At 45.2% G+C, this 15,280-nt stretch overlaps 2 protein-coding genes across 2 annotated transcripts in view; both read left to right on the forward strand.

The window, feature by feature from the left end:
• Positions 1–7,858, forward strand: part of S100a13 (S100 calcium binding protein A13) — a 9,162-nt gene extending 1,304 nt beyond the window's left edge. Inside the window, exon 3 of the mRNA XM_028753336.1 lies at positions 7,630–7,858. Coding sequence (XP_028609169.1) covers positions 7,630–7,773 — 144 coding nt within the window. The 3' untranslated portion in view covers positions 7,774–7,858. The remainder of the gene's footprint in view (positions 1–7,629) is intronic.
• Positions 7,859–10,306: 2,448 nt separating this feature from the next.
• On the forward strand, positions 10,307–12,362 carry S100a14 (S100 calcium binding protein A14). Its single transcript, XM_028753333.1, has 4 exons — positions 10,307–10,385; positions 10,692–10,809; positions 11,233–11,379; positions 11,596–12,362. The coding sequence occupies exons 2-4, from the start codon at positions 10,780–10,782 to the stop codon at positions 11,731–11,733; spliced, it is 315 nt and encodes a 104-aa protein (XP_028609166.1). The 5' UTR covers positions 10,307–10,385; positions 10,692–10,779; the 3' UTR covers positions 11,734–12,362.
• The last annotated feature ends 2,918 nt before the right edge of the window (positions 12,363–15,280 follow it).

Raw genomic sequence — 15,280 nt, forward strand, 5'->3', positions numbered from 1 at the left:
AGAGAGAGAGAGAGAGAGAGAGAGAGAGAGAGAGAGAGAGAGAGAGAAAACATGCTGTGTTGATGCAACTGGGAATGGGATATTGTTGGGCTCTGTGCTTCTATCGAACAGCGCTGTTAAGTCCTGCCTATGTGTCTCTGGTCTCATTTTCACAACATATTACTGGGCCCAGACATGAATTCTCGGAGATTTACAGACAGTACAAACTAAAAAGAGGCTTAACAAAAGTAAAACTACAAGCCAGGCCTGGTGGTGCATGCCTGTATGCCTGTAAATCCAGCACTCAGGAAGCCGAGGCAGAAGGATCAGGATTTGAAGCCAGGTTAGGGAGACCTTTTCTCAACAAACAATACATAAAGTTATAGTGAGCTATACTCTCAGTATACCCAGGCCTGTGAGGAACACCTATGACTACTTTTTATCCCCTCAATAAGCGAATCATTCCACACACGTGTGTGTGGAGGGGTTTAACTTATTGATTCAGGGTTTGAATGCTAGAAACTCAGGGTTTTTAGTCTGCTAACAGTTTATTTACATCCTTTATGAAAATTCACAGGCATGTAAGTGTATGAATATGGCTGGGCGTGGTGGCGCACATCTTTGGTCCTCACATCTGGGAGGCAAAGGCAGGCGGATCTGAATTTGAGGCCTGCCTGGTATATAAAGCAAGTTCCAGGACAGCCAGAGCCAGGAGAACTCTGTCTTAAGAAACAACAACAACAAAAGAGTATGGGAATATGGACTTTTTTGAGACGGTCTCATGTAGCTAAGGGTAGCCTCAAACTCCTGATTCTCCCTCCTGCCTCTACTTCAGAAGTGCTGAGATTACAGGTGTGTTCCCCCAGTCCCAACATGAATATGGATTATCTTTAAAAAAAATAGTGTATTAAAAAAGATGTTTTTAGATTTATTTATTTATTTTATGTATATGAGTACACTGTAACTGTCTTCAGACACACCGGAAGAGGGATCAGGTCTAGAACTGGAGGGCATCAGGGGCGTCTGGAACTGGAGTTACGGGTGGTTGTGAACTGCCATGTGGGTGCTGCGGATTGAAACCAAGTTCTGCTGGATGTGGTAGAATACTCACATCTTTAAAACTGGCAGAGGCAGGTGGATCTATGAGTTCAAGGCCAACCTGGTCTACAGAATGAGTTCCAGGATAGCCAACACTACACAGAAGAACCCTGTCTCAAACAAACAAACAAACAAACAAACAAAAACCCAAAAAATAAAATAAAATAAAATAAAATAAAATAAAATAAAATAAAATAAAATAAAATAAAATAAAATAAAATAATGTGTAGCTTAAGGTAGCCTTGAAATCATTGTGGTTTCCTGTTTGGGCCTCCTCAGTGTTTGTCAGGATCCAGAGTGGCTTGGCTTCGCCAGGACCTTTAGTCTCTTGACTGCTCTGTTTTCATTTCCTCCCATTAGTGTCATTTCTTCATGGATCTCCTTGGTCAGTTCATCTTCTAAGACACAACATTATAGCCATGCTTTCAAATCCCTTGACTCTGTCTTTATATGGTTGTCATGTAGGACCCCTCCTGCCTAAGTTTCTGCCTAAATCCACCATCTGTGTCTGCACTTGGAGAGCTGAATCTACCTAGAGGAACATGCACAGCCAGACTGACTTGTTTCATTCTTAAATCTATAACCACAAACTGCAGAGGAACCCTTGGCAGTTCTAAGCCAGTCTGATTTCCCTGTGAGTGGTAGGTCACAACTTTTCCTGCTTCAGATTCCAGGAGCTCTTTCCACATTCTCCCTGTCACCAAGAAACTAACTCACCGAGAAAGTAAGCAATCGAGAAAGTTTCCTGTGCTTCCCCCATCCCCAAATCTCCTACCTCGTCAGCATCTGCCTTCCTTCCTATCCTCACACGATGTGTTCATGCTTCTAAGACCAGCATTCCATCCCTCTCACCTACTTGGAATACTTTTTCCTGCAGTGATTGCTTTTCCCCCTGCAGCATCATGCTTTTCTTCGGGATCCTTTGTATTTATTTACTCTGTGCTGGAATTCATAACAAAATCAGCTTAGAACACAGTCATTTGGCTCTTTCCTTTTCACCTCCCAGTTCAAAATACTCTCTCTTTTAGAAGATTTATTATTTGTTTTATGTATATGAGTACACTGCCTTATTTTTAAGCTTGCTTCCTTTCTTTCTTTCTTTCTTTCTTTCTTTCTTTCTTTCTTTCCTTCTTTCTTTCTTTCTGCTCTGCTACATGTACACCTGCATGACAGAAGAGGGCATCAGATGCCATTACAGATGGTCATGAGCCACTATGTGGTTGGTAGGAACTCAACTCAGGACCTCTGGAAGAACAGCCAGGGCTCTTAGCTGCTGAGCCATCTCTCCAGCCTCAGAGCGCTGCTTGTATCTCTTTAGAGCGGTCATCCTCTTAGTTCTGCAATAGGCTCACACACTCAAGCGTAGCATGATCTTCTTGGTAGCTTTAATCTTTCTGAGGAAATAGGTTTAGCTTGCCCACTGTAGCCTGTCATAGGGCACACAGAGAATCCTTGTTCTTGTACTGTGCCTCTTGAGGGGCTCATGCTTGTCACACTTCTTGCAGAACGTCGGGCAGGTCTTAGAAAGTTCAAGATGTTCCTGGGAGTGCCTTCAAGCCCAGAAAGCTTTTGCTTATTTATTTTTAATATTTATTATTTTTATTTGATGTGGCTGGGTGTTTTGCCTGCATGCATGTCTGTGCACCGCGTGTGTGTGTGCTGGTGCGGCTGGAAGAAGGCATCAGATCCCCTGGAACTAGAGTTACAAATTGTTAGCAGCCATATGGGTGCTGGGAATTGAACTCATGTTCTCTGAAAGAGCAGCTAGCCATCTTAACTGCTGAGCTGTTTCTGTAGCCCTTTTGTTTATTTTTTGAAGCAGAGCCTCTCTTTTTGTCCCAAGCTGGCCTTGAACTTGAGATTTTCCTGCATTTTCTTCCCAGATGTTAGGATTACAGGTGGACACTGCCACACCTATATCTTTTCTTTTTCCCCTTCCTTCCTTCCTTCCTTCCTCCCTCCCTTCCTTCCTTTCTTCCTTCCTTCTCTCCCTCCCTCCCTTCTCTCCCCCTCCTTCTTTCTTTTCTTTGAAACAGGGTATCTCTGTGTAGCCCTAGCTGTCCTGGAATTTAATGAACCATATCTCATCTCCCCAGCCCTTTAAAAAAACTGAGTCTCCCACGCCCCCATCCTTATTGTGTATTCTCAAGCTAGTCTTGACCTCACTCTAAAACAGGCTGACCTCCAACTCACAGCAGTCCTCCGGCCTCAGCCTCCAAAGTGCTGGAATTACAAGAGTACCACAACCCATTTGTATTTACTTAAATTCTAGAGAGTCTCATATGTTTATTTTTTAAGAAGAACTCTTTCTTTCTTAATTAATTAATTAATTAATTCGATTTTTAGATCTTTTAAGACAGAGTATCATCATGTAGCTTTAGCTGATCTAGAACTCACTATGCCAAGCTGGCCTTGAATTTACCGTGGTCCTTTTGTCCTGGACTCCCATCTGATAGGGATTATAGGCATTTGACACTACACCTGGCTCATAGCATTTTATTATGTTAAAAGAGTCCAATAAATATTTTAATTAGGATCACATCAATTACATTTAAGGGAAAACTGCCATCTTTACACTATTGAGTCTCTCCAAGGTGTGTACTTTAAGTAGACAGTGTCAAAACTGGACTGAAGTCCAGAACACCTGGCTACTGTCTACCAGAGAATTGCATGGCCTATTGAATAACCACTCATAGCTGGTGTCAGGAGTGTTTTGTGTTGAAGCTGGGCTTGGTGGTGCACACATGCAATCCCAGCACTGGAGAGGTGAAGGCAGGAGGATCAAGACTTCAAGGTAGATCGCCCTCAGCTATCCAGTAGGTTTAAGACTTGCTTAGGCTACATGAGACCCCATCACAGGAAACAACCAACCCAGAGAATTCTCTGTGTATGGTAGCACATGACTGTAATCCCACAAAATCACAAAATTGCAAAAGCAGCTTTCAAAGGGAATAAGAAAGCATTTATTCTGAGCCAATTGTGAGTAACCATGGCTAGAAATAGGAATTGGGTCGTCTGGAATGACACATGAGAAGGTGGAAGCAATTACACAAAGTTTTTATTTTTACTTTCTTTCTTTCTTTTCTCCTTCTCCTCCTCTTCCTCCTCTTCCTCCTCTTTCTCCTCCTCCTCCTCCTCCTCCTCCTCCTCCTCCTCCTCCTCTTCCTCCTCCTCCTCCTCTTCCTCTTCCTCCTCCTTTTTGAGGTAAGATCTTACACATCCTAGGCTGGCATTGAATTTGCTTTGTGTCTGAGGACAGTCTTGAATCTCCAATCTTGTGAATACCTCCTGAGTGCTGGGATTGCAGACTTGTGCCATCATACCTAGTTTATGTGGTGATGGAGACAGAACCAGGGCTTTGTGCATGCCAGGTGAACACTCTGCCAACTGAGCTATCTTTCCAGCCTCATGAAGATCTTTTGTTTTTGTTAGGTTTTCTCTGTGTAATAGTCCTGGATGTCTTGGACTCACTTTGTAGACCAGGCTGGCCTCAAATTTATAGAGTTACACCTGCCTCTGTCTCCTGAGTCCTGGGATTAAAGGCATGCACCAACACACCTGGGCTTCCTGTGAAGTTTTCAATGTCATAGAACAAAGGAAATCAAGGCATTTTCTGATTATATTGGTGAGGACTTCAGGCTATGCAGGTTTCTGCTGTAGATGCTATCTGATGACTCTCTTAGCTTTGGGTTGGTGCATGCTAGCAGTAAGTTAATACTTTCCAAAGGTTTTACCTGATATCAACTCAGATATAGAGAAAGTGGGCAATAAATGGCTAAAAGACTAAGGGGCTAAAAATAGCTCAAGATACTTTTGGCTCCGTATTTGTGGCATTCCAACTGGTCACAATCATGGCATTCTAACCAGTCAGCCCCGAGGAAACTAACGGATTCCGATTCTACAGCATCTTTAGATTCTATAGATTCTATAGAATTTTTAACAGCAGTGTGGGCTTTTTCTTCCTGGGAACTTCACTTGGGAGGAGGAGAGGAGGAGGAGGAGGAGGAGGAGGAGGAGGAGGAGGAGGAGGAGGCAGGAGGATCTAGAACTCAAGGCCATATAGTGAGTCTTTGTCTCAAAACAAAATAACAATAGGTAGAACCCAAAGTAATTTTCTGTGCTAGATGTGAAGAGAGAGAAATTTGTTTTTTATTTTCTAATCAATTCCTTAGTTCATTTTTCTTAGAGGAGGCCTAATTGTGACATCTGTAAATGCTGTTCCTTTTAATTTCCCTTTCCTTTCCTTCCTTCCTTCCTTCCTTCCTTCCTCCCTCCCTTCCTTCCTTCCTTCTTTTTTCTATTTTGAATATTATTTTCTTTTTTTTTTTTTTTTTTTTTTTTTTTTTAAAGATTTATTTATTTATTATATATGAATACACTGTAGCTGTCTTCAGACACACCAGAAGAGAGCATCAGATCTCATTACAGATGGTTGTGAGCCACCATGTGGTTGCTGGGATTTGAACTCAGGACCTCTGGAAGTGCAGTCAGTGCACTTAACCACTGAGCCATCTCTCCAGCCCCCTGAATATTATTTTCTAACTGGTTATTATTCTTATAATTAAAAGCTATTAAGTTTTTTTTTTGTTTGTTTTTTGAGACATGGTCTCAATATGTATCCCAGGCAGGCCTCAAATTTGCTAGGTAGCTATGAATGATCTTGATCTGCTCCTCCTGCCTTCACCTCCCAAGTGCTGGAATTGCAAGCATGCAGCACTGTGCCAAGTTTACCTACAAATAGTTCTGTGTGTATTGTACTAGAGGTTGAAGCTAATACATGTTAAGTAAACTGCCCAGGGCTGAGCCATAACCATAGCCTTTTAACAACATTTGAAACAGAATCTCATTAAGTAGCTCAGGCAGGCCTTGAACTCAGGATTCTTGGGCCTTAGTCTCCTGGGTAGTTGAGGTTACTATCCTGCACCACCAGGCCTGGCTCATTTCTAGGCTCATTTCTCACATTTTTTTTGAGGGGAGTCAGGGTATAGGCAAGGAAGAAAGATACAGAGCAGTAGATAGGAATGGAATCACTGATTTAGAAAACCTGGGTTCAAGCTGGAGCGATGGCTTAATGGTTAAGAGCACTGGCTGCCCCTTCCAGAGGTCCCGGACTCAGTTCCATGCTCTATGATGGCTTGTCTCTGTCTATACTCTAGTCCCAGGGGATCCACCTTCTTTTGGCCTCAACAGGCACTAGGCATATACATCGTGCAATATAAATATAAAATAAAATTAAAAAAATAAATAAATAAGTGAGAGAGAGAGAAAGAGAGAGAGAGAGAGAGAGAGAATATGAAAGAAACCTGGACTCAAATATAAGTTCCAGCTATTCATCTGTGCTTGGTACCAGTATCTAATTTTTCCGAGGTTTAAGTTCTCATCTGCTCGGCAGACTTGTCACACCTTTCTTGTTAGATTAGTGCTGTATTTATTTAACCCATACTTATTGAAGGTCTATTCTGTCTTTTCCTGTCGTGATGAACAAACTTTAGCTGTGTACTTGACACTGACTGTATGGTGTGGAACAAGACAGACAAGGTCCTTGTGTCACGGAGGCTGTCATTCTAGTAGATCATGAGGATCAAGTGAAATAAATACTGTAGTATCGCCATGCCTGGAGTCAAGGACCTAAGACTGCTTGCCTCTCTTCCCTTTGGCTGAGAGTGGAGGTGTTGTACAATGAGTGAGCTTATGACACTACCAAAAAAAAAAAACCCTGCTAGGAATTTGCTTTGTGTTACCTAGAGATCTGCCTTTGTCTAAACGTTGATTCAAAGGTTGAGCATAAGGGCTGGAGAGATAGCTCAGTGAGTATGCACACTGCTTTTGCAAAGGACACAGATTCAGTTCCCAGCACCCATGTGACAGCTTACAACCATCTGTAATTCCTGTTCAGTTATTCTCTTCTGACCTCTGTGAGCACCAGGCATGTATATGGTATACATACATACCATGTATTGGCAAAATGGCCATATGTATAAAATAAAATAAAGTAAAGTAAAGTAAAATAAAATAAATCTAAAAACTAACACGACCCCTATCCACCCCAAAACCATCTCCCAGCATTGAGAATCAAGCTCTATTTGAGGCATCCTTCAATCTGACATCCACCAGCTGTTCAACAGTGACATTTATGTTGTAATTGTTTTTCTGGCAACACATCCTTTCACCATGAAGGCAGGCTTGCAGAGTCCATTGGTTTCATAGCCTTGACACTCTTTGTCAAGAGCACCCTAGAAAACCAGGTAACCTTGTGTTTTTGCTATTCCCCTGGCCTACTGGGTGGTGACTAAATTGAGAAGACGTTAGGGCGATGCACGTGGGCAGCAGTGGCGGCCGGCGCTTTGTGAAGGAGGAAGATAGTTTACCATCAGCCATAGCATCTGCTCATGTCCCTTGCACATGGGACCTCCAGACAGTGCAGTCCTGGGACCGTAGCCTTACTCTTCAGACCAGGAGTAGGGGTTGGCGCTGTCTGAGGGAAGGCACCTGTACTTCCATCTCCCTGCCCCGAGAGCCCTGGTCTAACCTTTCCCTTCTATATCTTCTTAGGACGTGGGCTCTCTAGACGAAAAGATGAAGAGTTTAGACGTGAATCAGGACTCAGAGCTGAAGTTCAATGAGTACTGGAGACTGATTGGGGAACTGGCAAAGGAAATCAGGAAGGAGAAGGCCCTGGAGATCCGGAAGAAGTAAAGCCTGCTGTCGGGATGTGGGCAGCAGGGCCTGCTGGGCAGGCTGTACTCCACTCCCGCAAATAAAGCTTCCTTCTTGAAACACACATGCTTATTTTTATACACCACCCTGATTTCTTTTCTTGAGACTGGGAGATGAGGAATCTCTGTCTTTAACCTGAGGTGAAAACATGAAAATTATGGGTACTTTGAAGACAAGAAATGTGATTCATCTTCAAATATTCTACAGCATCTAGAACTATGTGGTCTCTCTCTCTCTCTCTCTCTCTCTCTCTCTCTCTCTCTTTATTCCTTTTTTTCTTTTTCTTTTTTTGGTTCCTCTGTTGTTGAGGACAGAACTCAGGTCCTTGAGCATGTGTGGCATAGCAACAGATCTTGCACTAAGAAGGTGCTCAATAAATACATAGTTGATGAGCAAAAAATGTACAGAGATTTGAGGAAGACAAGGGAGTTTTGGAACCCACCTCCACGTCTCCAGTTCCCACTTTCTCCCATATAACTCCTAGAGTTTGTCCTTTGGCTGGTGATGGTAATAATGAACATTGATAATTTTATTTGTATTACCCTAGTTAACTGTCACAGCTGTTAAGGTTAATTCAATTAATGTTTGCAGTGTTGAGGACTAGACTAAGATCTTGCACGTCAGGCAATTGGGAGGAGCCACAGCCCTCTCTTAGCTTTCTTTCTTTTTGTGTTATTTATTTATTTTTTAAAAAAGATTTATTTATTTAATGTATGTGACTACACTGTCACTCTCTTCAGACACACCAGAAGAGGGCATAAGATTCTATTACAGATGGTTGTGAGCCACCATGTGGTTGCTGGGAACTGAACTCACGACCTCTGGAAGAATAGTCAGTGAGTGCTCTTAACCACCAAGCCATTGCTCCAGCCCCCATTTGTGTTATTTTTTTCTTGCTACCTTCAGCAATCCTCGGGCATCAACTTCACAGGTGCTGAGATTACAGGTACATTACTCCTTCTGGCTCTGAGGAAACATTTACCAGGAGGTTAGGTTACAAAGACAAGCATGAGTTGGATTTCTGAGTTCAAGAGTTCGAGGCTAGCCTGGTCTACGGTGTGAGTTCCAGGACAGCCAGTGCTACACAGAGAAACCCTGTCTCGAAAAACCAAAACCAAAACCAAAAAAAAAAAAAAAAAAAAAAAAAGACAAAGACAAGCATGGCTGGAGCTGGCCTGGAGAAGTGCTGCTCAAATATGACAGGGAGAGGGAGCACTTAGGGACAGAGATGTCCCTATCCAGCATTCCCTGACTTGAGGGGCAAGTGGTTTGGATAACTCACCACTAGAGAGAGTAGGGGTGTGGCAGTGCTCCTGGATTGTCATTGCTGTAACTGTGGGTGTCCACTTGGGGCAGCTAGTCAACCAGAGAAAAATTAGCAGAGACAAATTCCTCATCAAAAGGAAGGAAAGAGGCCCCAGAGGGACCTCAGAGGGGTCCCTGGGCTCTCCAAGGGGATGTTGGCAGAGACATTTGAGAGGTTTTCAGATTCCTCAGAGAGCGAGACCCTTATAGGGTCTCTAGACTGAAGCCTTTCAGAGGTCTCCACATGAGACATGCAGACGAATCCCTGATTGTCACCAAAAATACAGGGACTCTACAGCATGTGACACAGGAAGACTGTCTGAACACATGCTCTGATTTCAGAGTAAGGAAGGGAATTTTGACACTAGGACCATGCAATCCTTCCACTGACTCCTCTGCTTCCCTGTGGCTTTAGGTTCTAGTCCTGGGAAGGTAGGAAGGCTAGTTGGCTTGGTCACAGTCCCAGGAAGTACAGTTCAGGCTCCCCCTGGGGGGCCTGGGTAGTGTAGCTCAGAGGGCTAGTATTGAGATGCCATTCAGGGAGAAGGTAGGCCTTGGAAGGAGGGAGGAGGTAGCAGTGTAACCAGTTTGGAGAGGTTGTTACCTGCCAGGTAACTCCTTTGAGCCTTGCACATGTGTACCCTGGGCTCTGCAGGGTGCTGGCAGGACTTCAGGTGAAGGCTCAGTGCTGTTCCCAGTACCGGGGCACACTCCTCTGGCCTCTCCTTCCAACCTTTCATCTCTTGAATATCAGGAATGAGGAAGGCTTGCTTCTAGGTTTCAGCAGGCCAGAGTGTTTTTAGCCAAATTAGCTCTAGTTGGGAGGGAGAGGAGAGGGATTTCAAAGCACAGAGATCCACGGTCCCCTTTCAAGCTCCTCCTTCCTTAAACTTACCTTGAGCAGCCCTTGCTTCTCTTTTGTAGACTCCCTCTGCTCCCCTGCCTCATAGCTGCTTCAAGTTTTTACTCTCCTAGCTAAGATTCCCTCTGCACCCCCTAGTGTTCCTTTCTTCTCTCCCCACGACTCTGTAAGGTAATCTTGTGCCAGGGGCATTCCGTACCCAGGCCTCCACAGCTTCCTCCTCATGACAGGGGTGGGGACTGACTTTAGAACTGTAGAGGGTGGGGCTCATAAAGCTGGCTCCCAGCCCAGGAGGCTGCAATAGCTGGGGTGGCTGAGGGATAAGCCCTGGCCCTGCCCCCCTGGTCTCCCCTCCCTTCCCCCAGGTATAAGAGCTGAGCTCAGGTGAGCTGGCTCCTCCATCCTGTCTCCCAGCTGCCAGCAGGTAAGAAAGCTCAGTGCCTTCAACCTAGATGGGCTGTCCTTCTTCAGGGAGCACCCCATGCCTCTCTTGCCCAAGTCTTACAGGGGTGGCTGGGAGGAGGTGGGAAGGAATGAAGCTGAGGGGGATTCCCTCTGAGTGAGTTGACTTGGGGGCTGTGGCCTTAGCCCCTGGAGTTTTGGCAGGGACTGGACCAATGTGGAGTACACTCCAATCCTTTAGGTGAATGTATATGTTGGGTGGAGCCCAAAAGTGATTATGAAAAAAAGAATGAGCTCTCTTCTCACCATAGGCCTCCCCCTCTTCTAGGCAGATCATGATCCATTAGCTCCTGTGGGGCAGGCTATAGGACTGACGGCAAAACTCAACTCACAGAAGGACCAGTGTACCAGGAACAATGGGACAGTGTCGGTCAGCCAATGCTGAGGTGGGCCCATTTATCTGGCCTGACTTTCTATTCTTACATTCTCCTCTTCTGTTAGGACAGTTTGTGCCCCACACTAAATTCTGCTCTTTTCCTAGATGTTGGCCTGTAGGTATTGCCTCGAATCCCCTCCCTTGTGCCTACACAGGGTGATGCAAATGAATTTCTTCTGGAAATAGGATGTCTGGGCACATGCTAGGGCCTGCCCTGCCTGAGATCGGGGGTGGTAGGGCTTGCCTAATCAGTGGCTTAGGGCAGAGGCCACCGTGCCCTAGACGCTGTTCTAGAGGAGAGGGAGTGGGGCAGGATTCTGGCCTCTATAGTGTCTTCTAGCCACTTTCTACGCTGTTGATTCTCCAGGCTCCTGAGAAGGGTTTTGTAGGGTGGGTGGGCCCTCCTGATGTGGGTTGTATCTCCTATCTTCAGGATGCCCAAGAATTCAGTGATGTAGAAAGGGCCATTGAGACCCTCATCAAGAACTTCCATAACTACTCTGTGGAGGGTAAAAAGGAAACACTGACCCCTGCTGAACTTCGAGACCTGGTTACCCAACAGCTGCCACACCTCATGCCGGTACTGAGGGAGTGGACTCCCCCTCCCCCATCTATACTCCTGACTTCCCAAGCTAGTGTTCCAAGACCCCACCCACACTGGCATTGGGAACCCCCTACCTTTCTCCCTTTCGGACACCGGGTAGGCTTCTGTCCTACTACTTGCCTCAGGCCAGGGTGTGGCAGGAAGATCTGGAAGTGCTGTCTTGTTGAGTTTTGATGTCTTTCCTGTCCTCAGAGCAACTGTGGGCTAGAAGAGAAGATTGCCAATCTGGGCAACTGTAATGACTCGAAACTGGAGTTTGGAAGCTTCTGGGAGTTGATTGGAGAAGCAGCCAAGAGTGTGAAGATGGAGAGGCCTGTTGCTCGGAGCTGAGGACTTCTGCTTGGAACTTGTTGGGGGTGTTGGGGGTAGGGGATTTTAGAGGCCCTGGAAATAAAACTTCTCTCAACCTCCACCACCCCCTTCCCCACAATGCATCTCTCCTCATCTCTGCAATGTTCAAGTTCAGGATAGACTTCCCTGTGGGCTCTGTGGCACTCCTGGTTCCAGAAGTCCTCATCTCAAGGGAGCTCAGGGGGTGGGTTGGGGCTGGAGAGGATATGCAGGGATCCTGGAAGGGTAAGGGCCAAGCAATTTGGTAGTAGGGGAAGGGCAGAAAGGAACTGGGCTATGGGAAGTGATCCAAAGAGTGGGGTTGGGAATCTGGCTGCGTACTTGGTCCTGAAAAGGGTGTCTGAGAACCTACCCCATTCTAATCTTGTCCAACCTAAACTGTAGTTGTCTGCCCTGTGCTATCCTTGTCACTTCCAGCTCTGCCCCATTCTCCTTCCAGTGTCTGTCCCCGAGTAGGGACAGGGGAAATAGGAGCAGAGTTGCAAAAGAGGCTGAGGAGGGCATGACTTCATGACTTCGGGGTGAGAGGACCAGCTAGATGCTTGGGCATTTATGGATGATAGTTATTTTATATCATTTGATTAATAAAAATATTGGAAAATGTAAAATGTGTTGTCTTGACTCTTTATCCCTCTCCTCTGCCTAGTATTCAGGGTCAAGAGATATGGAGTTCTTTGGGACAATGGCAGAGACATTGGTAGGTGGAAAATATGAGGATGGAGTGGTTGGCAGTAGAAGAGATTAGGTATTCACTTCTCTCCATGGACTTGTGTTGAGGGTGGTCCCAGACCTAAAAACTAGGAAAGGTGTGAATCTCAAAGAGACAGGCTCCTCCTTGCCTATCCAGGGCTGGTCCTCTGATAGAAGATAAAACACATGTATTCATACCTGGGGAAAGGAATGAACCATGTGTCCTGGGGCAGAGCTGACTAATGTCAAGGGAAATAGGTACTTAGAAGCAGGTTGAGTGGCTGGAGTTTGGATCCTAACTCTGTCACTTACAGCTTTGAACTCAGGGCACTTTCTTATAGTGTGTTTCCTCATAGGGATGGTGAATAGTCCTCTCATAGGAGGAGGATGTGACCCATCACATGGAATACTTACCAGAAAGCCTGACACAGTGAGTGCCTAGTAGGTAGAGGTTGAATGAAAGTGAGGACATGACTGATCCTAGGTATGGTTGAGGAGAAGGTTTTCACTGTACATATGAGGGACAGAACAGCCAGAGGCATCTGGAAGAATCTAGACTGAACATGGTCCACAGAATAGACCATGAGAGGAAAGGGAGGGGGCAAGAGCAAGAATAAAAGAGGACTAAGAGAGGACCAAGAGGACAAAAAGAAATCAAGAGAGTGTGTGGCCAAAATGGCCCAATTATATAGGAATCAGAAGTTACAGGAAGAGAAAGAAGCTCAGGGGCTGGAGAGGTTTAGGGTAGGTAGTGAGGGTAAGAAGTGCTGAAAGGACCCAGGACTCTGTAACAGGTGATGCTCAGAGAGCCTGTGGTAGGCTGAATAGGCACCATAGCGAGCCATTTGTCCAATGTTTTCTTTGACTGTCCAGCCTTTTTGTTGATGATAAGGGGCAACATAATCTCTCCTGTAACTGCTTCTTAGCTGAAATTGAGGCATTATTGTCACAGGCCCAAGAAGGCTAGAATGTTGGTCAAAGGCTGGGAAGGGAGAAGAGCAGAGGCTGGGGGACAACTGTTTCCCTTACTGCCATATTCTGAGGGACTTCCTGGGCCTAGTGAAGTACAGGCCTCTTGGGGCAAGTCTAGGATGCAGGTTCTAAGAAACATCTGGAGCTGGCATGTTACAGGCAGTTTTAGAGCAGTTTGCACTCTTCAGCTGCCTGGAAATTTGCTGGTACAGATATAGACAATAGAGATAAAAGATAAAGTTAAGGAGCTTAGGAGAAAATCTTTATCTTGGCTACACATTTGAAACTTCCAAGCTTGTGGTCCTCATAGTTGCAGGTGTGTGGCAGGGAATGGAGAATCCCAAGAGCAGGGGTGAGAGAAAGATCTGATCACATCTTCAGGGATAGGCAGGAAGGGAAATTTAGGCAGTTGATTGACAGGAGTACTTATTTGCAGTTCATTTGACCTGTAAGAGGTAGATCCAAGTCTCAAGACTCCCTGAAGCTTACAAGAATTTTTTAAGCTTACAAAAATAGGAACTCACTCTGTAGACCAGATTGTCTGGATCTCCAGATCTCATAGAAATCCACCTGTCTCTGCCTCCCTAGTGCTGGAATTAAAAGTGTGTGCCACCATCGCCTGGCTTGAAGTCTTTTTTTTTTTTTTTTTAGACAGGGTTTCTCTGTGTAGCCCTGGCTGTTCTGGAACTCACTCTGTAGACCAGGCTGGCCTCAAACTCAGAAATCTGCTTGTCTCTGCCTCCCAAGTGCTGGGATCAAAGGCGTGTGCCACCACTGCCCGGCTGGCTTGAGGTCTTAATATAATACTAGCACAGAGAGAAAAAGAAGTCTGAGACATTTCTCATTTTTCACATAGCTTAGATTGCTTTCATAGACCTTTACGAACTGCATTTAGACACCTTAAACACCTTAGACCTCACAACTCAAGGTTTCACATTCTCAGACTTTTATAGCTTGCATTTACAGACCTTAAGTTACTTTCTGAGACCCTTAAAGCTTACATCAACTTCAAACCTTTCCCTTCCATCCAATCATTTTGCCATGAGACACAGATTACTGAGAGCAGTCATCTCAAAACAAGTTCTTTTAAATAAAGGAATAATAAAAAGTTGTGTTGAAATCTGTTTTGTGAGTTTTTCTTTTTCAGTGTGAAGTCGGTCAACAAGGTATCTGTGTCTCTGTGTGTCTGCCTTTCTCAGCAGGAGACCTAGTAGCTGTAGAAACAAGTGAGGCCTGATTTTACATATCATATGAAATGGACTGACCAGGCAGCTGCAGCTGGCCAGAGGGAAGGGGCTGGTTTGCTTGCTGCTGCTGTAGTTAGGCATCAACACCATCAGAGATTTGAGAGGGATAAATTATAGAAGGAAGTATAATCCAAATGGCCTATGTATCAATTAAAATGACAGAGACTTACTGGCTACCTAGATTGTTACCCCAGGCTCCCTCTGGTGGTCTTAATTGTGGGTTGGGGGTAGAAGAAGTTGGTCTTTGGCTGTCACACAGGACAACATTAAATCTTCAGCTGCCACAGAAGACAGCATTGGCCTTTAGCTGCTAGACTGAGGTCTGAGAGATTTTTCTGTGGAGGAGGAACTTGGGGAAACTGACATACATGGATGTGGCAAAGAGTTGGACACTCAGCCCAACAGTGTCCACAGTTTGGGCAGAGCTGTGGTGGTAGTTCTTTCGACAGTGGTTAGCATTACTACAACCCAGGTAGTCATCTGTGCCCCATCACCTTCTTTGGTGATCTTAGGGTTTCCTCCAGGAACTTGCAACTTGCAGTTATGACTATCATGGGAAGCTTTCTCTCCCTCTCTCTCTCTCTCTCTCTCTCTCTCTCTCTCTCTCTCTCTCTCTC

This window comes from Grammomys surdaster, unplaced genomic scaffold (genome assembly GCF_004785775.1).
Source record: "Grammomys surdaster isolate TR1022 unplaced genomic scaffold, NIH_TR_1.0 125946, whole genome shotgun sequence".
Lineage (NCBI taxonomy): Eukaryota > Metazoa > Chordata > Mammalia > Rodentia > Muridae > Grammomys > Grammomys surdaster.